Source organism: Pristis pectinata, chromosome 35 (assembly GCF_009764475.1).
Source record: "Pristis pectinata isolate sPriPec2 chromosome 35, sPriPec2.1.pri, whole genome shotgun sequence".
NCBI classification, from domain to species: Eukaryota; Metazoa; Chordata; class Chondrichthyes; order Rhinopristiformes; family Pristidae; genus Pristis; species Pristis pectinata.
This window is the reverse complement of record NC_067439.1, coordinates 4806607-4832175: the sequence shown is the minus strand read 5'-3', so window position 1 is coordinate 4832175 and position 25569 is coordinate 4806607. Positions and strand designations below refer to the sequence as shown.

The following is a 25569-nucleotide window of genomic DNA, read 5'->3' as shown; positions in this document are numbered from 1 at the left end:
TGATACCGAATCTCCAATTCTCTATTTCCCGCCACCTGTCCATCCCCCAATTTAATCAGCCCACCAGTGGCGTCTGTGTCTTCAGCTTCTGTGGACGCCTTTGACCATGGTTACCTGTCCCAATATTCCCTAACGTGGCTCAGGTAAAATTATGCATGGTATCACGCCTAAGCAGCAGCTCAGGACATGTTTGCAACGTTGACTATACCATACCAACAGAAGCAGCAGTTGTAGTTATTTAACCAGGGCTGAAATCTCTGATACTGGATACAGATCGACTTCAATGATTCTTGCTGGTTGAGTTTCTTTACTTCCTCCAGAAACCAAGCTACAAGTTCTCTGAATCAACTTGCCCTGTGGTCTTCCCACTGTACCTGCTTGCAACCAGAAACTTCCTCTTTCGCTGTTAAAAACTGCGTCAGTGCAAAAGGCTGACAGATACGACTTGCGCCCCCTCTAAATGGATCACATGTTTAAAGGTCAGTTTCACCTGTGAATCATCATATCATCACCCCACTTGCCTTTTACCCTTAACCACATGATCCTAATATTAAGAGAATTATCAATATTGGTATTGGCCATAACATGACAATAAAAACAGAAAATGCTGGAAACACTCAGGTCAGGTCGCAACTGCGGAAAGAAAACCAAGTAATGTTTCAGATCTGGTGCCTTTCATCAGAAGTGGGGAAGAGAAAACAAGTTAGTTTTCAGCAGGGTGAGACCAGATGACTTAATGTGGTGGTTAAGTAGCAGATTATTATTGTTTGTCTGCGTGATGCGTTAGACATAGAATACAGCACAGGAACAGGCTCTTCAGCCCACGATGTTGTGCCAAAATAAACTAGTAATTAAATGCCTACCTAAACGAATCCCTTCTGCCCACACGATGTCCAATCCTCCAGTCTATGTACATCCATATGCCTATCCGAGAGCCTTTGAAATGTGTCTATCGTGTTTGCACTCCACCACCCACTACTGGCAGCCCATTCCAGGCACCCACCATTCTCTGTGTAAAAATCCTGCCCCACACACCTCCTTTGAACTTACCCCCTCTCACTTTAAATGTATGCCCTCATTAGACATTTCAACCCTGGGAAAAGATCCTGGCTGTCTACTTTATCTATCAGGTCTTCTATCAGGTCTTCCCTCAGCCCCCGCCGCTCCAGAGAAAACAACCTGAGTTTGTCCAACCTCTCCTTATGTTGTTAATAGTAAAGCTGTGGGACATGCTCAGCAGACCAGATTATACTTTAGTGATGTTGGTTGAGGGTGAGAGGGTAACTGGAACACCATGGAGAACTCCCAGGTGAAATTGCTGCATTCCCGGAAGTCTGCTGGCCAAGTTCTTTTAACATTTAAACTTAAAGAAGACACCTGGAACAGTGAAGCTCTCCCTCAGCACCCTACTGTGGATGTCAGTCTGGACTGTGGTTTTGGCAGTGGCATGAGCCTGCCACCTTTTGAAGCAAAGCCACAATGGACGTTTGATGAAATGAAGAGACAAAGGCAGAGTGATTGCGATCAAGCCTATTTGCTAATGTGAGCAGTAAACTCTAGAACATAGAACAGTACAGCACAGAACAGGCCCTTCAGCCCACAATGTTGTGCTGACATAGCTAATCCCTCCTACCTACAGAATGCCCATATCCCTCCAGTTTCCTCTCATTCATGTGCCCATCCAAGCCCCTCTTAAAAGTCCCCAATGAATTTGCCTATCAGGCAATGCATTCCAGGCATCCACCACTCTCTGAGTAAAAAATATATCCCTCACGTCTCTTCTGAACCTACCCCCCTCTCACCTTAAATGCATGCCCTCTGGTATTGGATCACTCAATAATGGGAAAAAGATATTGCTTGTCCACCCTATCTATGCCCCTCATAATTTTATACACTTCCAACAGATCACCCCTCAGCCTCCGCTGCTCCAGAGAAAAGAGCCCAAGTTTGTCCAGCTTCTCCTGATAGCACATGCCCTCTAATCCAGGCAGCATCCTAGCATGGACTATTTGGAATGACAGATCCACTATCATGTTGTCTGTGTAAACAGAATTGAATAAAGTGATCTGTAGCCACTGGAAATCACTTTATTCAATGGAACAGCAATATAGTCAAACATCTTGCCTTTTCAACAATACATCTTCTACAGATGTACTGCTGAAAGTATCCTGATTGGTTGTATCATGGTCTGGTATGGCAATTCGAATGCACAGGAATGCAGGAAGCTGCAGAGAGTAATGGACGCGGCTCAATACATCATGGGCACATCCCTCCCCACCATCTACAGGAGGTGCTGCCTCAAGAAGGCAACATCCATCAGCAAAGATCCCCACCATTCGGGCCATGCCATCTTCTCGCAGCTACCATCGGGCAGCAGGTACAGAAGCCCAAAGTCCCACACCACCAGGTTCAAGAGCAGCTGCTTCCCTTCAACCATTTGATCCCTGAACCAAAGGTCTTGACCCGAAATATCGACTCTCCATCTCCCTCCATCGCTGCTGCCTGACCTAAGTTCCTCTAGCTCCTTTGTGTGTTACAACTCTAAACAGTACAGTTTAGCAACACAATGACCACTTTGCACTAAAATTGACTTTTTTTTGTTCTAATTGTTCTTTCTTATAAGAATTGTGTATAATTTATGTCTAATTTATGTTGTTCTTATGAATGTTACTATGTGCCTGTGATGCTGCTGCAAGAAAGTTTTTTGTTGCACCTGTGCACACATGGACTTGTGCAGATGACAATAAACTTGACTTTGACTTGAGAAAGAAGTTATTTAGCAATCATGTTGCACAGTCTGTCTTACACATATTACAAAAACTCACGTTCGGCTAGGGTGATTAGTTCTGATGAATATTTCATAAAGTCACTTTAAACACTGCCCATTGAGGCAGGTTCATCTGTACTCAGTCACTGTCGGGCAGTAAGTTTTGCCAAAAAGAGATGTTTCACTGGCCTCATAACCTACTGCTCTGTAGACGATAAGAACCCCATGCTCAGTTACGACACCTTTTCTACGATCACTGGTTCTGACAGTTGTTGCATCTGAAGTTGCTGGACGAGTTCCTCAGCATAAACTTTAAACAGCGGCACTGGGTCCTAAGAGAAAATTTAAAAGTAAGTTGAATATCCAGCTGTTTGCCAATTTCAGCACTTCATTTAGGACAGTGGTTTCCCTTTTAATCTTTCACAACCAAAGTACGATGAATTGACAAGTTGGTATTGCCCACATTGCAACTGTCATAAGGTGTTAAACACCATATCACATACAGTTAACTATCATAATAGCAATGCAACCACGAGCAGATAATCACCCAGGGGGTGGTTGGTATCTGTAATGACTGGCTGAGGAGATGGTAGAGACAGGTACTGTCATCACATTTTAGTATTAGAAGGCTTATGCACCGAATTCCGGTAAATGGGATTAGTGTAGATAGGTAGTTGATGGTTGGCATGGATATGATGGGCCGAAGGGCCTGTTTCTTTGAGGAATGAATTTGGCAGGAGCTCAGTGCAAATCGTCATTCAAAAGACGATACTTCCAGCAGTCCTGCACTCCCTCAGTATTGCCCCCATTCATCCCCCATCTGCCTCACTCTTTGTTTGCCCCTATCTATCCTCCATCTGCCACTTGTCTCCCAATTCCACCCTCCCCTTTCCTTTCCTACCTGGTGCCACCTGCCTATCATCTTTCACCCGTCTTTAGTCCACCAATCACTTTGGACTCCTGTCTCACTACTGCCCTCCTCTTTATACTTGCCACCTCTCTGCTGAGTCCTGATGCAGCATAGGTTTTGTCTCTGGACCAATAACATTACTAATATATTAAAAATTTGGCATCAGAAAATTTTGTCCATACTCAGAATGAAAACTATTGTAAACATAGCAGCCTCTCCCACAAGTAGTGCCTCAATCTGTTGTTCTTCTCTCTAACCATACCACAGAGAAACTGCTATGCTCTGCTAAACTTAGATAATTTTAAAAGGATAGAATAGACAGTTTTCAAAATAGAAAATGTTCCGGCACCAATCATGCTTCACTTCCTGTGTGACATAGGAGAGCGTCTGATGGATCCAAGCATATCTTAAACAGACCATGTGGAAAAGCTGTCTGACCCACTTAGCCAACTGCAATCTGTCGCAAGTGGACTTTGTCCAACCTACATCCGTTCTCAAGTAATGAACATTTTGGACATCCCTTCCTGCCTCCCTGAGGGCAACTGACCAAAAATAACACTATGACTGTAATATTATTCAGTGCTGACGTCTCACACTTTATGAAACATTCATGTGTCCTCAGTCATTGGAATTACAAGCAGCTTAAGATATGCAGTATCAAAAAGAGTCTGAGTTCCACACAGGAGGCCATTCAGCCCTTCAAGCCTGTAATAAATCACAACCAATGCTTTGTCCTAAACAACCCTAATAATATATTTGAAAATCAAAACTGTAGATATTGGAACTCTGAAGCAATTAACAGAAAGTGTTGGAAATACTGTTCAGGTCAGGCAGCATCTGTGGAAAAAGCAAAGTAAATATTTCAAGTTGGAGACCCTTCATCAGAAATGACCGAATAGGATTTAGTACCTCTGCCCCACTTCCCTGGGTACAATTACTTGACAGGACAGACAGGATATACCTGCGCCCAAACCATTGGATGGTTGGGTGCATTTCATATTAGAAAGGTTGCAACACTACCACAAGCAACTATAATGCATTGTTCCCTTTTAGGCTCAAGGTGTACTTGCTCTTTTATTTAAATAAAGGGATTCTGATGCTGATTTTTGGTCTGAATGGGATTCTCAATTTAAAACACTTGAAAGAATCTAATTACTGCATTAAGCAGGCACATGCTTGAAGGTCAGTGGACAGCAGGGAGGTCAGTTTCAGATCACAACTCAGATGCACATGGGATCATAAGTCTGCTTGCTGTCTTTTACAAACTGGAGTGCCTGGGGCATTGCAACATACTGCATTCAGTACTTTAGAGACAAACCGTCCCAGCAACATTCCACCAGGAATTCCAGAGTGGAGCATACGCAAGTGATGGCATACACAAGTCCAGCTGAACATCCTGGTTTTGTACAGCCTTACATCCTTTATAGAAATGAACAGACTGAACTTTAGTTAGGGAATTTGCAAGGAGAATCATATTTTGAAATTATTTGTAAGGGGATTGGAACTTCCTTTTCATGACTGACATGATATAGAGGAAATCTATTTGGTCCATCCTGCCTGTGCTAACTCTCTGAAAGAAAGAATTGATTAGTCCCACACCCGTTCTTTGCTCCACGGCCACTTCCGATGTAAATGCAATACACAGACATTTTTTTTTGGAACAGGGGTGACTGCAATCAAGACTGGGTCAAGAACAATTTAATCGTTACCTTTTTCTCCAACAACCTCTGCTTCTCCACAGCTTCCTCCAGACTCAGGCCGACCCACTCTGCCTCCTCTTCAGGAATCACAAATTCCTGCAGCATAATGGAGACTTGCATCAGTTTAACAGTACAACATGGAGCATGGGAGTGGGGGGTTGCGGGGGAAGAGGAGGGGGATGTCATTCAACCCGTGTGCAATTTCCTTCAAAGACCTTTAAGTAATGCTATAAAAATGCAAGAATCCTTTTTGTCCTTTGCAGGACATCCCAAAACTCTTTAGAATCAATGCAGAAAACCTGGCAGCCAATTCTGGGCAGTAAACTCCCACAAATACATGACAATAATCAGGCACTGTTTTGTGATGTTAACTGAGTGATAAATATTGGCCCCGTTGACACAAAGGAGAAATTTCCCCGTTCTTTCTCAAAACGGAACATAGGGACTTGTACGTCTGAGGGAGCACCCAAATGACAGCATCTCTGACAGTGTAGACTCCCTCAGTCTGGCCAGACTTTTGGGATCAATTCCCTGCTCTGGGAATGGACCCACAACTGTGTGGCTCAGAGATGGAGAGTGCTGCCCAAAACCCCACTTTTCTGCTCCTCCGCAAATTATCTTTTTCCTTACAAGTATTCGGCCAGTTCTCTTTTGAACGTCCTTTAGAATCTTCTTCTACGATCTTTTTAGGAAACTTGTTCTGGATCACAGCAACTTGCTGCATACGATCCTTTCTCCTCATCCCCTCTGCTTTTCTTTTAACCCATCGCCTTGCAGGCTTCGAAAAATATAGCACAGAAACAAACCACTGAGTCTGCGCCATCAAACACACACATGTACACTAATCCTACGCTAATTCATTTTATTCTCCCCAGGTTCCCGTCAACCCACTACAGACTAGCATTCAGCTACACAACACAGGCTATTTACACTGGCCAATTAACATACCAACCTGCATCTCTTTGGGACGCAAGAGGAAACTAGAGAGCCTGAAGGAAACCCATGTTGTCACGGGGAGAACGTGCAAATTCCACACACAGCGCCGGAGGTCAGGATAGAACACGGATCCCTAGAGTTGTGAGGCAGCAGCTCCCCTTCCCCTCCCCCACTATTCCCAACTCCCCTCCCCACCTTCCCTCCCTTTTTTCCAGGCTCCACCTTCCTCTCCTGTCAGATTCCATTGTCTGCAGCCCTTTGTCACCTCCACCTATCACCTCGCAGCTTCTGTTCTATTTCCAGTCTCCCCTCCTCACCTGGATCCACCTATCACCTGCCAGCTCTTGTTCCACTCCTTCCCTGCACCTCTTTATACTGGCTACATCCCCTCTACCTTTTGGGTCAGGAGGGTCTCAACCCAAAACGTCGACTGTTCATTTCCCTCCAGTGATGCTGCCTGACCTGCTGAGTTCCTCCAGCTTCTATGTGTTGCTCCAGATTTCAGCATCTGCAGCCTTTTGTCTGCGGTTCTACTAGATGTGCCACTCTGCTGCCCCACAGTGTCCCCTTGGGGTACTGATCTTTCCACTGGAAACAGTTTCCCCTTATTATTCTATCAAATCTCCTTGCAATTTAACTTTCCCTTAACCTTATGGAGAACAACCTCACCCTCTGCTGATTCTCCACATAACTCCTCACCCTGCAAAGAAACTTAAAAACCTCACTTTCAAGATAACATTTTAAGAAAATGACTGGTTGCATCATGGCCTGGTACAGCAATTCCAACACACACAAACGCAAGAGTAGTAGACACAGCTCGGTCCATTGTGGGCACAGCCCTCCCTGCCACTGACAGCATCTACAGGAGGCATCTATCATCAAGGATCCCTACCATCCAGGTCATGCCCACTTCTCATTGCTACTGTCAGGCAGGAGGTACAGAAGCCTGAAGTCCCACACCACCAGGTTCAGGAGCAGTTACTTTCCTACAACCATCAGGTTCTTGAACCGACCTGCACAACCCTAACCTTACCTCAGCAACGGCGCACTACGGACCACCTCTCGCACTGCCATGGACTTGTCTCTGGTTGTGGTTTGTTTTGCACTAATATCTTGTTTTGTACGGTTTTTTTCTTGTCTCTTCACTGCCTTGTATAATTTGTTCTGTGTGTTGTCTGTACCTACGTGCCTGTGATGCTGCTGCAAGCAAGTTTTTCATTGCACTTGTACCTCACCGTACTTGTGCACATGACAATAAACTCAACCTGACTTGAAAATCTCAGGCTTTACACTGTACCTTGTACTTATCATAGATATGCTCCCGTTTCACTGGATCGTCAGGGTAAAGCTCTGTGTCCTTGCGAGCGAGTCTCAGCAGCATCGCACGTTTCAGATCCATCCCCAGCTTTGAATTCAGGTCGACCTTTGGCGTCTAAGGAACAATTTACAAAAAAATAAATGGCAGCTTTGCTGTAAGGGAACCTCCCCAAAATGGAGCACATAATCCAGAAGGACCCATTCCGCATAGCCAGTCTTCGAGTGCTGGATGAGGCATTTAAACTGTATATATGACAGTCAAACATCTGCTCACTCAGGCAGATGTACAAGATCCCACGGCACTATTCTGAAGATAGGCAGATGTCCTAGCCAACATTTATTAACAATACGAACAGGAACTGTTGGAAACAGTCACATCAGGCAGCATGCACGAAAGAAAGAGTTAACACTTCAAGTCAAAGAACTGGGAAAGAGATTATTAACAAGTTACTTTTAAACTGCAGAGAGGGTGGGGGGGGGGAATAGATAGGACAAAAGGATTATCTGTAATAGGGTGAGGCCAGGGTTGCCATTGGGATAAGATGTAGAGGTCATCTAATCAAAATGTTAAAGGCGGCAGTTAGAAGGCGACAATACAAGCAAAGCAGAATAATAGGTTGCAAATAGCAGGAATATGCCCAGCAGGTCAGACTGTGACCAGACAGAGAGAAAACCTGAGCCAGTATAACGGATGACTGACTCACAGCAGATATGGCCAGTTCTGATCCAGATAGGAAAGGTGACCTACCTGAGCATCAAAAAATAACAGTGGATGCTGGAAATCTGAAATGTTTTACTTCCGCTCTTTCCCAGTTGTGACAAAGGGTTTTCAACCTGAAATATTAACTGTTTCCCTTTCTACAAATAATGCCTGACTTGTTGAGGATTACCAGTATTTCCTGCTTAAACTTCATATTTCTGGTACATCAGTTTTTGATTTTCATTAATCAACAATCTGCCTTTATAGAGCGCCTTTGCCACAGTTAAAGTCGGTCCATAGTCGATTTGGTCCGTAAGTCAGAAAGTACACAATGAACGGTTCCCTTATACGATGAGATGGACTCTGACCTCACGATCTACCTTGTTGTGACCTTGCACCTTATTGCACTGCACTTTCTCTGTAGCTGTGACACTTTACTCTGTACTGTTATTGTTTTTACCTGTACTACCTCAATGCACTCTCTACTAACTCAACGTAACTGCACTGAGTAATAAACTGACCTGTACGATCGGTTTGCAAGACACGCTTTTCACTGTACCTCGGTACAAGTGACAATAATAAACCAATAAATACCAATACTTGAACCCACTCCATTCCCCTGACTTCATGCTGCAAACAGGGACTCCTCGGGCAAATGAAGATGCGTGGCAAATGCTGGGCAAACACACACAGGGCTCAACTCAAGTCCAAGAAACCCGACCTTCAGGATGTAGAAATCAAAGCCATAGCAAGCATCCACCAGGTCCATTGTCCGCATAGTCACTGGGATGTTGAAGGTCGTGTCCAGGATTTCACTGTAAAGCTTCCGCACAAAGATCTGTGGCTTCCACGTTTTCCCCAGTCGAGTGGAGAGCTGCAGGGGAGACAAGCAAGCCGTGAGAGAGCAAAACTGCACAGCAGCTGGCGCCAGAGCTTGGCGTTGCACACGCCACCTCTCAACTACCCACTGACCTGTCCCTGTCAAGTTCCTCCAGTTCTGGTCGCCTGAGCTTCACCTAGAATTTAATTGCAACACTGCCTGGGATCCTAAGCTCAGAAATCTCCTCCCCAAAGAGAGTCATGGAGTCATACAGCACAGAAACAGGCCCTTCGGCCCAACTGGTCCATGCCGACCAAGATTCCCATCTAAGCTAGTCCCATTTGCCTGCGTTTGGCCCATATCCCTCCAAATTGTTCCTATCCATGTACCTGTTCAAATGTCTTTTAAATATTGTTATTGTACCTGCCTCAACCACTTCCTCTGGCAGCTCATTTCATTTACTCACCACCCTGTGTGTGAAAAAAGCTGCCTCTCAGGTTTCTATTCAAACTCTCCCCTCTCACAAACCTATGCCCTTTTGTTCTTGATTCTGGGAAAAAAACTGTGTGCATTCATCTTAGCTATGCCCCTCGTGATTTTATACACCTCTTGCAACTTGGGCAAGAGTGTTCTTTCTCCAGACCTCCAAAATCAAAAGTGTTTCCAAATCTTGCACCCAAAAACCTGAATAAAATTTTTATGCTATGTCCCAAATCACTTCTCAGTCTCCTACGCTCCAAGGAATAAAGTCCTAGCCTGCCCAACCTCTCCCTATAACCCAGTCCCTCGAGTCCTGGCAACGTCCTCGTAAATCTTTCCTGCACTCTTTTTCAGCTTAATGGCATCTTTCTATAGCAGGGCATCCAGAACTGAACACAATACTCCAGTCATTTGGAGGAAAATTTGAGATATTAGATCAGCTTGATCAAAGACCATCATAATAGGGGAAAGTGAGGAGGTGCTTAGGGAGGGACAGGCCGCTTAGAGCATCGTCCCTCTGCCCCTGGCTACTAATGGTGGAGGCTAAAATTGGAGGAGTGCGGAGTGAGGTGGACATTACAGATGTAAAGAAAGGAGCAAAGCCACAGAGTACTTTGAACAGAAGGACAAAAATTATAAATAAAAACAGAAAATGCTGGAAATAATCAGCAGTTCGGGTAGCATCTGTAGAGAGAAACAGAGTAATTGTTTCAGGTCAGTAACCTTTCATCTGAGCAGAGACCTGAAACATTAACTGTATTTCTCTCCACAGATGCTGCCTGGCTTGCTGAATATCTCCAGTATTTTCTATTTTTATTTCAGATTTCCATTTTTTTTTTGCTTTTGGTTCAGAATTATACATTTAAGGCAGAGAACATCAATGAGCACTTAATGTTAATCTTAGGCTGATGCTGACAGGTCAACATTCTCATCATCTTTGAGACAGCAGGGAAAGAAATAATATTAAAATCTCTTAAGCTTTTGGTGTGTATCAAAGTGCCAGTCCATACCTTGTCATTGTTGGCGTATCTGAACCCTTGTATGTAGCCCTCTCCTCCCCACAATCCACGCTGCGATTCTGGGGGAAAGTAGATGGGAATCGGAATATCTTGTACTCGCTCTTGTTGCCCAGTACGTGGGTTCCGCTTATATTTAACCCCATGTGGTTTAAAGTGAACGGGCGTGGGCTCCTGGTTCTCATTGAGGGAGCGGAGATAATGAGCAGGCAGCCGTGCTTGGATCCCTTGCTTAAGCCGCAGAGCAGCCCAGATCTTGGGCGGGTACTTGTGCAGTGGCATCTCTCGGCAGACCTAACGTGGAATCAGAAAGGAGTCACTACAGGAAGACAGGAACGCAAGCACACACTGTGAGCAACTCCACCCGAGTCAGAATGAAGCAAGCTTAAACGGCCATAGGCACATCCTAACTACTTACTTAGAACAGTACAACACAGGTACAGGCCCTTCAGCCCATCTCTGTGCCAAGCATGATGCCAAATTAAACTAATCCCTTCTGCCTGCACATGATCCATATCCCTCCATTCCCTGCATGTTCATGTGCCTGTCTAAAAGCCTCTTGAATGCCACTATCGTATCTGCTTCCACCACCACCCCTGGCAGCCCGTTCCAAGCACCCACCACTCTCTGTGTAAAAAAAACTTGCCCCACACATCCCCTTTAAACTTCTCCTCTCTCACTTTAAACCTATACTTTCTAGTATTCAACATTTTTGCCCTGGGAAAAAGATTCTGGCTGTCTACCCTATCTATGCCTCCCATAATTTTATAAACTTCTATCAGCTCTCCCCTCCGCCTCTGACACTCCAGAGAAAACAATCCTAGTTTGTCCAACCTCCCCTTATAGCTCATACCGTCTAATCCAGGCAGCATCCTGGTCAACCTCTTCTGCACCCTCTCCAAAGCCTCCACATCCTTCCTGTAATGGGGCGACCAGAACTGCACACAATACAAATGCAGGCTAACCAAAGTTTTATACAATTGCAACATGACTTCTCATTCTTATACCCTATGCCCTTAGCAATGAAGGCAAGCATTCCATGCGCCTTCTTTACCACTCTATCTACTTGTGCTGCCACTTTCAGGGAGCTAAGGACTTGGACCCCAAGATCCCTCTGTACTTGCATTCATAACCAAGCTTAAGATAGAAAGACATCCTAATTCAAAGAAGTGTTATCAAACAAACGATTGCCAAGCTGATACAGCACTGAAGAAGTGCTCCCAGTCACAGGCAACACCTTCTAACTCAGTGTTATAGAGTCATACAGCACAGAAACAGGCCCTTCGGCCCAATTGGTCCATGCCGACCAAGATTCCCATCTAAGCCTGTGTTTAGCCCATATCCCTCTAAACCGGTACCTGTCCAAGTACTTTTTAAACGTTCATGTACCTGCCTCAACCACTTCCTCTGGCAGCTCATTCCATATACAGACCACCCTTTGGGTGAAAAAGTTGCCCCTCAGGTTCCTATTAAATCTCTCCCCTCTCACCTTAAACCTCTGCCCTCTAGTTCTTGAGTCCCCAACCCTGGGAAAAAAGTATGGAAATTTTTTTCTGACCACAAGAAACTGCAGAAAGTTGTGGACAGAGCCCAGCGCATCATGGACACCAGCCTCCCCTCCTTGGACTCTGTCTTTACCTCTCGTTGTCTTGGTGAAGCAGCCAGCATAATCAAAGACCCCACCCACCCGGGACATTCTCTCTTCTCTCCTCTTCCATCAGGTAGAAGATACAGGAGCCTGAGGGCACATACCACCAGGCTTAAGGACAGCTTCTACCCCACTACTTTAAGAAGACCACTATCATCCTAGTACCAAAGAAAAGCAAGGTAACATGCCTCAATGACTACCAACCAGTGGCTCTGACATCCACCATCATGAAGTGCTTTGAGAGGCTGGTCATGGCACACATCCACTCCAGCCTACCAGACAACCTGGACCCACTGCAATTCGCCTATCTGCAAAACAGGTCTACAGCGGATGCTATCTCCCTGGCCCTACACTCAGCTCTGGAGCATCTGGACAGTAAAGACATATACATTAGACTATTGTTTATTGACTACAGCTCTGCCTTCAATACAATAATTCCAAGCAAGCTTGTCACCAAACTCCGAGACCTAGGACTCAACACCTCCCTCTGTAACTGGATCCTTGACTTTCTAACAAGCAGACCGCAATCAGTGAGGATAGGCAGCAATACCTCCAGTACGATTATTCTCGACACTGGTGCCCCACAAGGCTGCGTCCTCAACCCTCTACTCTACTCCCTACACACTCACGACTGTGTGGCCAGATTCTGCTCTAACTCCATCTACAAGTTTGCAGATGATACCACCGTTGTAGGCCATATCTCAAACAGCGATGAGTCAGAGTACAGGAAGAAGATAGAGAGCTTAGTGGAATGGTGTCATGACAACAACCTTTCCCTCAATGTCAACAAGACAAAAGAGCTGGTCATTGACTTCAGGAAAGGGGGCGGTGTACATGCACCTGTCTACATCAATGGTGTTGAGGTCGAGAGGGTTGAGAGCTTCAAGTTCCTGGGTGTGAACATCACCAACAGCCTGTCCTGGTCAAATCACGTAGATGCCACGGCCAAGAAAGCTCACCAGCGCCTCTACTTCCTCAGGAGGCTAAAGAAATTTGGTTTGTCCCCTTTGACTCTCACCAACTTTTACTGATGCACCATAGAAAGCATCCTATCTGGAGGTATCACGGCTTGGTACGGCAACTGCTCTGCCCAGGACCGCAAGAAGCTGCAGAGAGTTGTGGACACAGCCCAGAGCATCACGGACACCAGCCTCCCCTCCTTGGACTCTGTCTTTACCTCTCGTTGTCTTGGTGAAGCAGCCAGCATAATCAAAGACCCCACCCACCCGGGTCATTCTCTCTTCTCTCCTCTTCCATTGGGTAGAAGATACAGGTGCCTGAGGGCACATACTACTAGACTTAAGGACAGCTTCTACCCCACTGTGATAAGACTATTGAATGGTTCCCTTATACAATGAGATGGACTCTGACCTCATGATCTACCTTGTTGTGACCTTGCACCTTATTGCACTGCACTTTCTCTGTAGCTGTGACACTTTACTCTGTACTGTTACTGTTTTTACCTGTACCACATCAATGCACTTTGTACTAACTCAAATTAACTGCACTGTGTAATGAATTGACCTGTACAATCGGTTTGCAAGCAAGTTTTTCACTGTACCTCAGTACAAGTGACAATAATAAACCAATACCAATAGTTTAACTGCAATATTTTCTCCTGATTGCCCGTCCACTTATGCCCAAAAGGTATCAATGATTTACAGGCTACCGTTTCAGGCCATTCTTCATGTGCAAACCTTTACGTTGTGTGGCAATTCACTATATATCCATAAAGGCATTACAGATAAGCTCAACCCTGCTTTTAATCAATGATCATATATATCTTCCAAAGGACAGTAGGCTTGAAGATACAAATCCTTGAAGAAATTTACACACCTCAAACCACTTGCCTTCATTTAAGCTTGAAGCAAACAGGCTCTGGTTATCTGATTCACTGTTGCACAACTGCCATGTGGACTTTCAAAAAATTAAAGTTACAAAGCTTAGTTCTTTTAAAATGTTCCTATTTACAAAAGATCTCCCCTACCTGGCGCCAACATGATCTACTTTTATGATTACACATAACTGCTATGTTGGCTTTGCTCCACTCTGCCTGTTATTCTGATACAACTCCACAGCTGATGAAGTTGTCTATGAGTGAATTCTGCAAAGACCATTATTCCTCTTTGCTCCAGCAAATACATCCTTTATACAGAACTATAATTCCAAATACTCTCCAGAGAGAGGCATACAGCGTAGCTACAAAATTAAAACTCTTCTTCTAGGGCTCTGTTTACATCCTACAGACCGTTAAGCCAAGTGTTCTTCTGCACTCTCATGGTGGTATATAAAGTAACTGTTTAAAGAAGAGTTAAGGAGCTCATGGAGTCATGCAGCATGAAAAGTCCCTTCAGCCCACTGAATCTGTACTGACCATCCACCACACATCCACATTAATCCCTTCGTTCACATCGATTACCCCCAGATTCTACCACTCACGTATGTACTAGTGGCTAATTAACCTACCAACCTGTGTGTCTTGTTATGATGTGGAAGGAAACCCACACTGTTACAGAGAGAACATGCAGACTCCACACAGACAGCACCAGAGGTCAGTATTGAACCCAGCTTACTGGAGTCGTGAGGAAGCAGCTCTGCCACTGTGGCACCCCAATCACTTGGCCAAGATTTATCTCTCAACCAACAGTTAAAACAGATAATCTCAATTTATCCTCTACACTTAGAAAAATAATTGAACAAAATATATGGTGCTGCTTTTCCAGTTTGAGCCAACAGTGCCTTCTTTCTCAGTTTCCCACTGGTGCACTATTAAACTTGGCATTACTTTGATACAATCAAGATATACCCACATAGCTGTGGAAAATGAGGAGAACGAGTTGGACTAGTCAGACAGTTCTTTCAAAGATTCAGCACACACAAAAGAGCCCAAATAGCTTTCTTCTGTGTTTTTTTAAAACCACCACCCTCATTGCAATACAGAGGGAAACCAGCAATAGTCTACTTGAAGGTAGGAGAGGCTCAGAATCTTCATTGGTCCTCCTGTTCTTGCCTGCAAAAGCACAAGCAGGAGAGTTTCATTTCTAATATAGGAAATGGACAGTGGACGTTTCAGGTAGAGGCTCTTTATCTGGACTGAGCCCAGGGGAGGGGTCTGGAGCTGAAAAGACGACTCTCCATTTCCCCTCCACAGATGCTGCCTGAGTTCAAGCTATATGCATCCATACACAGGGTATAAAAGCCATGGACATTAGCTTTTTGCAGCAGCAGCACAGTACATCCAGCATCTTGTTTGTTGCTCCAGATTCCAGCACCTGCAGTCTTCATTTCTAATATATTCTCCTGCAAAATCAACGACATTCACACGCAACCTCTGGAGCAAAAATACAAGATGCTGGAGGAACTCAGTGGGTCAGGCAGCATCTGTGGAAGGGAATGGACAGTCGGCGTTTCGGGTCGAAACCCTTCAGCCCACCTCTGCCCCAATCACAGTACCTAAAATGACCCTCTGCCCCAGCATTTGGGTCCTGGCTGGGTTTTAGTGCTGTCCGCCCTCTGGACAACCTTCACCCCACCTGAAAGAGCAAGCCCTCATTGGTGACTATTTGACTGCAGAAGGCATCACAGTAAACCTCCCACTCCCTCACGTACAGCAACAGTGAATCATTGGGCACAGTGATACACTTCACCGGGGCACTGAGGTCCATTGCAGACCTGACTGGTGCCCCAGGACTGAGACAGACCCAGGGTGCAGCCAATGGGGGAAGAGGGAAGGATAGAGGCTGCTGGAGGCTAATGAAGGCAACTCTTTCCTTTCTTTTCTTTTTCATTCCTTTCTCATTTTTATTCCTTTCTTTTCTTTCCTTTCCTTCCCCTTCCTTCCCCTTCCTTCCCCTCCCTTCCCCTTCAGCATTAAACCCACACTTACGCCGAGCTGCAGGCTTCACTTTTGTCCGCAAGGCCTTCGATTCGGAACCCGCCTCTCCCTGCTTCTCATTGGCCAATCACTCCAGCCAACGACTCAAGCATTTGCAATCTTATTGGGCAGTTTTCCAGTCTATCACACAGGCCCCACCACCTTCCTTCATTTAGGAACTGTCTCATAATTACTCACCGACCTAAATTCAAGGGAAAGTCACTAAAGAGTCAGCTGCAATCAACGCAAAGAAATTCTAACCCAATGATCACATATTAATGTGCAACTTATTAATTTATAATAATAATTATAGAGTAAGCGAAATATGTGAATTATTATTTAGTGCTGATTTTATATGGGGGAATACAGAGTGTGGCAGAATGTGTTTTTTTCCCTGGATGGTACAATATCTGCATTAACAGAGAGTTCCTGCAATTCTTCATCATAAGTCTCTAAAGTATGAACAGGCTTCTGTACCTCCTGCCTGATGGTAGCCCCGAATAGATTGCATGGCCCAGATGGTGGGGATCTTTGAGGATAAATGTTGCCTTCTTGAGGTGGCATCTCCTGTAGATACCACCGATGGCGGGGAGGGATGTGCCTATGATGTATTGGACTGAGTCCACTACTCTCTGCAGCTTCTTACATTCCTGTGCATTCGAATTCCTGTACCAGACCATGATGCATGAGAACATAAGAAATAGGAGCAGGAGTCGGCCATCTGGCCTGTCAAGCCTGCTCCACCATTCAATAAGATCATGGCTGATCCGGCCGTTGACTCAGATCCACCTACCTGCCTTTTCCCCTTAACCCTTAATTCCCCTACAGTGCAAAAACCTATCTAACCAGATAGATGCAACCAGTCAGGATACCTTCAACAGTACATCTGTAGAAGTTTGTTAGAGTGTTCGGTGACATTAAAATTTAAGACCTCTTGTACGATAAGATGGACTTTTGACCTCACGGTGTACCTTGTCATGGCCTTTGCACCTAATTGTCTGCCTGCCCTGCACTTTCCCTATAACTGTAACACTTTACTCTGCATTCTGTTATTGTTTTCCCTTGTACTACCTCAACACACTGATGTGGTAAAATGATCTGTATGGATGGCATGCAAATCAAAGTTTTTCACTATACCTCAGTACATGTGACAATAATAAACTTATTACCAATTACACATATTTGGGGGGGGCACAATTTACAGTGCCCAATTAACCTACTAACCTCCACACCGGAGCACCCAGGGGAAAACCCACGCGGTCACAGGGAGAAGGTACAAACCCCACACAGACAGCACCCAAAGTCAGGATTCAACCTGGGTTTCTGTAGCTGTGAGACAGCAGCTCTACCCCACTGCACCACCATGTCACTCCACTGCGGTCCTTGATTTGAGCCCCTCCCCTTATCTTTTCTGCTATAAGTAAACTGACTCTAATTTTGTCTCTCTCTCTCTCTCTCTCTCCCCATACCCAAAGCTCCTCAGCCAAGCTGCCATTGTGACAAATCCGTATCCCTGCTGAGACCTAACACACAAGAGCTTCTGCAGATGCCGGAATCTGGAGCCACACACACAAAATGCTGGAGGAACTCAGCGGGTCAGGCAGCATCCATGGAGGGAAATGAACAGTCAACGTTTTGGATTGAGACCCTTCATCAGGACTGGAAAGGAAGAGGGCAGAAGCCGGAATAATCGGTGGTGGGGGAGGAGCACAAGCTGAGACCTGGTTGAAAGAAGCAACTAAAGTGGCATTAGTGGGCCGCCTAGTGTTACCAGGTGGTAGTGCTAATTCATGTCAAAAGCAGCCCTGGGATGCAGCAGGCAATTCTTAAAAAATGTCACCTTTTATTAGATAAGATAACATATCTTTATTAGTCACATGTACATCGAAACACACAGTGAAATGCATCTTTTTGCGTAGAGTGTTCTGGGGGCAGCCCGCAAGTGTCGCCACACTTCCGACGCCAACATAGCACGCCGACAACTTCCTAACCTGTACATCTTTGGAATGTGGGAGGAAACCGGAGCACCCGGAGGAAACCCACACAGACACGGGGAGAACATACAAACTCCTTACGGACACCGGCCGGAATTGAACCCAGATCGCTGGCGCTGTAATAGTGTTACACTAACCGCTACAAACATAGAACAGTATAGCAACAGGGACAGGCTCTTCAACCCATCACATCTGCGCCAACCACAATGCCAATCCAACTAGTCCCACCTGCCTGCACATGGTCTGTATCCCTCTATTCCTGCCTGTTCATGTGTCTCTCTAAATGTCATTTAAACATTGCTATTGTATCTACGTCTACCACCTCCCCTGGCAACGTTTTCCAGGCACCTACCGCTTTCTGTGTAGAAAAATACTTGCCTCACACATCTCCTTAAAACTTTCCCCCCCTCATCTTAATCCCATGCCCTCTAGTATTTGACATTTCTACCCTGGGAAAAAAAATGCTATCTACTCTATTGATGCTTCTCATGATTTTATATACCTATGAAGTTGGCCCTCAGCCAAGTTCAAGTTCAAGTTTATTGTCATAGGCATACATACCCAGGGTATAGATGCCATGAAAATTAGCTCTTGCAACAGTGCAATACATTACAAACCTGACAAACATAGAGAACTTTAAGTTAACATAAATTATACATAACTTACATGACACAATAAACAAAAACATTATTCCAAAGTGAGGGAAATATAGTCCGAAGTAGTATTAGGGTCTTTCAGGTCAGTTCAAGAACCTGACGGCAGTGGGGAAGAAGCTGTTGTTGAACCTTGAGGTGTGGGTCTTCAGGCTCCTGTACCTCCTGCTTGATGGCAGTATCGAGAAGAGGGCATGGCCCAGATGGTGGGGGTCCTTAATGATTTCTTTCTGATGTAGTAGTCCAATTATAAAGTCACTGGTAAAGAGGAAATAACATATCCCCACTGTACTCAGGAGTCTCCCTGGGTCTGGGACATTGCCTGTCTGTCTCCTGCTTTGTTCATCATTCTGTTCAACAGATTTTGCATCTGTCATTACAACGAAGATATTTGAAAGTTAATGAAGGCCTCTAACATTTTAAGATTTCCTAATTGGTTCATAAGAGCATCATCAAACAAAACTTGACGCTGTGCCAAGTTAGGTGATGCAAGGCCAGGTGACTAAAAGGAAGGCGCGCCAGTGTCTCTACTTTCTTAGAAGGTTAAGGAGGTTCGGCTTGTCACCGAACACTCTAACAAGCTTCTACTGATGTACTGTTGGAAGTATCCTGCCTGGTTGCATCATGGTCTGGTACGGGAATTCGAATGCGCAGCAACATAAGATGCTGTAGGAAGCAGTGGACTCTGCCCAATACATCACGGACACATCCCTCCCCATCATCGGGAGTATCTACAGGAGGTGCTGCCTCAAGAAGTCAACATCCATCATCAAAGATCCCCACTATCTGGGCCATGCCATCTTCTCGCAGCTGCCATCGGGCAGGAGGTACGGAAGCCTGAAGTCCCACACCACCAGGTTCAAGAACAGCTACTTCCCTTTAACCATTCAGTTCTTGAACCAATCAGCACAAACCTAATCACTGCCTCAGTACAGCAACACCATGACCACTTTGCAGTACAATGGACCTTTTTTTTGTTCTAATTGTGTTCTTTCTTATAAAATTGTGTAAAATTTTATTTGAAATCAAATTTGAAGGCAGAATATGAGGTCTCTTAGCAGTGTGGAGGAACAGAGGGATCTTGGGGTCCACATCCATGGATCCCTCAAGGTTGCCACGCAAGTTGATAGGGTTGTTAAGAAGGTGTATGGTGTGTTGGCCTTCGTTAGTCGGAGTATTGAGCTCAAGAGCTGCCGGGTAATGTTGCAGCTCTATAAAACTCTGGTTAGACCACACTAGGACTGTTGTATTCAGTTCTGGTCACCTCATTATAGGAAGGATATGGAAGCTTTAGAGAAGGTGCAGAGGAGATTTACCAGGATGTTTCCTGGATTGGAGAGCATGTCTTATGAGGATAGGTTGAGTGAGCTAGAGCTTTTCTCTTTGGAGAGAAGGAGGATGAGAGGTGACTTGATGGAGGTGTACAAGATGATAAGAGGCATAGGTCGAGTGGACAGTCAGAGACTTTTTCCCAGGGCGACAATGGCTAACACGAGGGGACATAATTTTAAGGTGATTGGAGGAAGGCATAAGGGGGATGTTAGGGGTAAGTTTTTTTACACAGAGAGTGGTGGGTGCGAGGAACGCACTGCCGGCAGAGGTTGTGGGGGCAGATACATCAGGGACATTTAAGAGACTCCTAGATAGACACATGAATGATAGAAAAATAGGGGGCTATGTGGGAGGGAAGGGTTAGATAGATCTTAGAGCAGGATAAAATGTCAGCACAACATTGTGGGCCGAAGGGCCTATATTGTGCTGTGAGGTTTTATGTTCTATAATTTATACTTTTCTTGCTTATCTGATGCTCTTTGCCTGTGATGCTGCTGCATGTAAGTTTTTCACTGCACTTGTGCACACATGGACTTGTGCAGATGACGATAAACCTGACTTTGACTTTGACCAGGTGCCCTTTAACTGCAGTTATTGCGACCCAGTGACGTCACCATAAGGGCGGTCCTTCAGCGAGGTGAAGTGACGTCAGGTCGTCAGCATGGTGGTTGGCGCCTTCCCCATCGCGAAGCTGGTGATGTTGGGGGTGCGGCAGGTCAGTCGCCCGCTGGCCAACACCATCAAGGCCAACGCCCGCAGGAGCCAGTTCTTCAAGACCTACATCTGTCAGCCGCCGGCGCAGGGTGAGTACCCGAGGCCCGGGCTCTCCGGCCCAGTTACTGGGCGCAATCTGACCCGCAGGGCGGGGTCCGGGCTGATTGACGGCCGACTTAAGCAATGGGAGCGGAGGGGCTGGAGTGTGATCTCCAATGAGGAGCCGGCTATTGTTGATGGGCAGTTGGTGGGGGCGTGTCCTCGACAGTTGGATGGATAGGCTGAAAGTCACATTGAGAGTGAAGGGGGGGTGAGGGGGGATGAGGGGGTAGGTGAGGGGTGGGATGAGGGGGAGGGTGAGGGTTGGGGGTAGGGGATGGGGAGGGTTGAGGGAGGGAATGGGGTGAGGGTTGAGGGGAGGGTTAGGGGAGGGGATGGGTAGAGGGGAGGGATGAGGGTGAGGGTTGGGGTAGGGGATGGGGAGGGTTGAGGGAGGGAATGGGGTGAGGGTTGAGAGGAGGGTTGAGAGAGGGGAGGGATGAGGGTAAGGGTTGGGGGATGGGGAAGAGGGGTTGGGATGGGTTGAGGGGAGGGGTGAGGGTTAGGGAGGGGTGGGATGAGTTGGAGGAGGGGTGGGGATGAAGAGGGGTTGGGGAGGGATGGGTTGAGGATGAGGAAGAAGGGTGAGGGTTGTGGGGAAGGGATGGGAATGAGGAAGGGGGTGAAGATTGAGGGGAGGGTGGAGAGGAGTGTCAGTGAGCAGTGCATATTTTGAACTGTGCTGTGTTTGTCCCATAATTGCTGACGGGTTAGTTGTCTGGATTTTTTAATGAGAGGGCGGTGAATAATGTTTATGAAGGAAAGATCACACTTTGCTTTGAATCACATAAAGTGCTGAGAGTGTTTTCAGTGAGTGGTGGTCACTTTGGATTCTGTTCCAACTGGCTGCCTCTGGGAACCAACAGCCCAAATTAACATTGGAGTCATACAAGGCATATCCATGCCAAACTTCAGGTGTTCTTATCTCATTTTCTGGCACTTGGTCAGTAGTCTCCTAAACCTTGGCAATTCAAGTGCATGTCCAGATACTTAAATGTTGTGAGAGTCTCAGCCTCCACCACCCACTCACTTTTTAGGTGGGGGAAAAAAATCTCTCTCTGTATCCCTTGTCTGTAACCTTACATGTATGTTCTCTACCCTTTCTGTGCCCATATGTTGTATACCTCTATCAGCCTTCCATCAGTCTCTTCTGCTCCAATAAGCAGTCTTCACAGTTTCTTCTCAGAACTGAAACACTTCATCCTGGGCAACACCCTGGAAAACCGGTGCCCTCTCTGGTGTAGTTGTGTCCTTCCTGCAGTTTCCACTTTCTGCCGGATGGTGAAAGTTAGCTGCCTATTCAACCAAGCGGCTATGGCAGATTGGCCTGATCATGACCAGACATTCAGACAATTCTCTCCATGATTACAGAACCCGTACGTTTACAGTACATCGTAAAGCCATCCCACCCCTTGCATTTGTCAGGGGGACAGCAAAGCTGTTGGGGCTAATCACCTTGATGAGCTCTCATCCAGATAATTTTTAAATGTTGGGAGGGTTTCTGTCTCCGTCATTCTTTTTGGCAGTGAGTTCCAGGCCCTTGCCACCGCTGGATGAGTTCTTTGCCTAAAATTCACCTCTCATCTGTTATTCTTTCTCCGAGTTACTGTAAATCCATGTCTTCTGGTTGTTAAACCCTCGACTAATGGGAAAGGGGCTTCCCTGTTCACCTGATCAATTTTCTTCATTATCTCACAAGCGTTTGTTGTCCATCCCTAATTGTCCCTGAACTTAGAGGATGTTTAGGTGACAACCACATTGGAGGGTCTGGGTTTGTGGGTAAGGACAGCAGATTTCTTTTCCTAAAGAACCTCAGTGAACCAGATGGGTTATTACCACAATCCAGTAGTTTGTGACTTCCTGTACAGAGACTTTTTAAATTCCAGATTTATTTATTCGTTAGAATTTAAATTACTCAGCTACCACAGTGGGATTCAAACTTGTGTCTCTGAATCATTGCTAAGTACACAGGCTGCTAGTCCAATAACTTAATGCCTTCTGGGCCTTTCATAATTCTAGGAGCCTTGATTAAATCTCCCCTCAACCTTCCCTGTTTAAAGAAAATAAACTGAGCCTGCCCAAACTTTCCGCAAACTAAATTTCTCTATTCTGGGTAACAACAGTGACAGTGCGATATCATCGAAAAGCAAAGACAAAAACCTGCAGAAGTAGGATATCTGAAATAAAACTGGAGAATTCTAGAAATGCTGAGCTGGTTAGGCAGCATCTGTGGGGAGAGAACCAGTTAATGTTTCAGCCTGGTGCCCTTTGATTGGAATTGTTCTGATGAAAGGTGATCAGATCTGATTCAGGGGCTGCAGCACCAGTGGAGTCTGTGACTATTGGGTCTGAATAGTGCAGAACCAGTCTGAAGGTGGCAGGGATTTGCTGCCCCTTTCAGTGGACAGATTGTTCTCTCAGTCACTGGCCCTGGTTGGAGTTTTTACTGGCAGTTCCGGGCATCAAATTTGATGTCAGGACCTTGAGACTGTGCAGAAGAGAAGTTGCCGGTGTGCTGGCAGGCTGGAGAGATGTGGAGAAGCAAGGACTGAGAGCAGATTCAGCAGAGGTGCTCAAAATCAGGGAGGGTTTGGTTAGAGCAAATAGTGAGAAACAAATGGAAATAGGAGGCCACCTGATATGGCATCTGATAGAAGTTTACAAAGTTAGGAGAGGCACAGATACGGTGATTAGTCAGTCTTTTTCCCAGAGTGGAAATGTCAAATACTAGAGGGCATAGCTTTGAGGTGAGAGGGGGCAAAGTTTAAAGATTTGAAGGGTTTTTTTTACACATCGGTAGGTGCCTGGAACATGCTGCCAGGGGCCATGGTGGAAGCAGTGATGGTGAAGAGGCATTTAGACAGGCACATGAACAGGCAGGGAATGGAGGGAAATGGACTACGTGCAGATGGTTGGGATTAGTTTGGGTTGGCACAGACATTGTGGGCTGAAGGGCCTGTTCCTGTGCTGCACTGTTCTATGCACCTCAAGCCTGCCCTGCCATTCAGAATGACCATGGGTGATCTACCCCAGGTATCAACTGTTTCTGGTGATTGAGACGGGGTGAGTGATAATTGTAGAAAGAACCAGAGGGAGATAAGAAATACTTGAGATCGGCTGCGATCAGATTCAACAGGAACTTTGAAAGAGGAATTGGGATATATGGGAGAGCAGGCACAGCCATAATGGGAGAAAATACAAAGTACAGAAATGCAAAGGGACTTAGAGTATCCTGCACGAGAACCCCCAAAGGTTAACCGCCAGGTTGGATCGGCGGTAAGAAAAGCAAATGCTATGTTGGCATTCATTTCGAGAGGTATAGTGTATAAAAGTAAGGGTGTGTTGATGAGGCTGTACGGGGCACTGGTAACACCTCATTTGGAATACTGTGTGCAGTTTTGGGCCCCTTATCTTAGGAAGGTGTGCTGATGTTGGAGAGATTTACGAGGATGATCCCCAGAATGAAAGGGCTGACATATGATGAGCGATTGTCGGCTCTTGGACTGTACTCACTGGAGTACAGAAGAGTGAGAGGGGACCTCATAGAAACATTTCGAATGTTGAAAGGACTGGACAGAGTAGATGTGGCTAAGTTGTTTCCCTTGGTGGATGAGACCAGGACAAGAGGGCACAGTCTTAGAATTAGAGGGTACCCATTTAGAACAGAAATGAGGAGAAATTTCTTTAGCTAGAGGGTTGTGGATTTGTGGAATTTGTTGCCACATACAGCTGTGGCGGCCCGGTCATTGGGGGTGTTTGAGGAGGAGATTGATAGGTATTTAATTAGTCAGGGTATCAAGGGATATGGGGAAAGGGCTGGGAATTAGGGCTGGATGGGAGAATAGTTTAGCTCATGGTGAGGTAGCAGAGCAGGCTTAATGGGCCGAATGGGCTACTTCTGCTCCTTTGTCTTGTGATCTTGTGAATAGCCTCCAGTGCTGTACTTGGTGATTTCTACAGCAGCTTGTGGCCTCACCGCATGGTCCTCCCGTTGCAGCCTATCACTGGTTCGAGATGAAGATGAAGATGAGGATGATGGGGTTTAAAGGTGCCCAGGTGCAACCCCTGAACGAGGAGACTGCAGCAGAACTGGGCTCCGAACTCCTGGGGGAGGCCATTGTCTTTCTCGTCGGAGGTGCTTGCATCCTGGCTGAGTATATGAGGCAGTCCTCCAACAATGCCAAGAAAGAGGAGGAGCTGCACAGCACACTGAACAGCCTGGAGCAGCAGGTGGCACACCTCGCGTTGACTGTAGAGGAACTGGATGCGCGCCTTCGAGAAACTAATCGGCTTGTTCTTTCGCTGCCTACTCAGACCACAAAATAACCCTTGGACCCGAGAGGAAAAATCTATTGTCAGGGATGGAGGCTGACGTGTTCAGACTGCTGCCACACTACCACGTGTGTAATTTAAGGTGAAGGATTCTGAGAAGCTGCTGCACAAAAGGTGTGATTGGCCATTTAAATGCTCGTCCACACATCGATGAGGTCCTGTTTGTACGTGTGTGCCTGCATCCATGGCTGCATCTGAATGTTTCTTTCCTCTGTGGTCGCAGGTGGGGAGAGCAGCGTGTTTGACGCAAGCCTTGGGGCGGGGGGGGGGGGGGGGG

The 25569-nt window shown here is 46.0% G+C and overlaps 2 protein-coding genes across 2 annotated transcripts; one reads left to right on the top strand and one right to left on the bottom strand.

Moving 5' to 3' along the window:
- Positions 1-2768: 2768 nt before the first annotated feature.
- Positions 2769-16231, bottom strand: mrpl28 (mitochondrial ribosomal protein L28). Its single transcript, XM_052044156.1, has 6 exons — positions 16181-16231; positions 10641-10940; positions 9052-9204; positions 7611-7745; positions 5387-5473; positions 2769-3099 (listed from the first exon to the last, which is right to left on the bottom strand). Exons 2-6 carry the CDS (start codon positions 10926-10928, stop codon positions 3001-3003), a joined length of 762 nt encoding a protein of 253 aa, XP_051900116.1. The 5' UTR covers positions 10929-10940; positions 16181-16231; the 3' UTR covers positions 2769-3000.
- A 4564-nt stretch (positions 16232-20795) lies between these two features.
- Positions 20796-25567, top strand: opa3 (outer mitochondrial membrane lipid metabolism regulator OPA3). The gene is made up of 2 exons (XM_052044158.1): positions 20796-20950; positions 24958-25567. Exons 1-2 carry the CDS (start codon positions 20809-20811, stop codon positions 25284-25286), a joined length of 471 nt encoding a protein of 156 aa, XP_051900118.1. The 5' UTR covers positions 20796-20808; the 3' UTR covers positions 25287-25567.
- Positions 25568-25569: the final 2 nt, after the last annotated feature.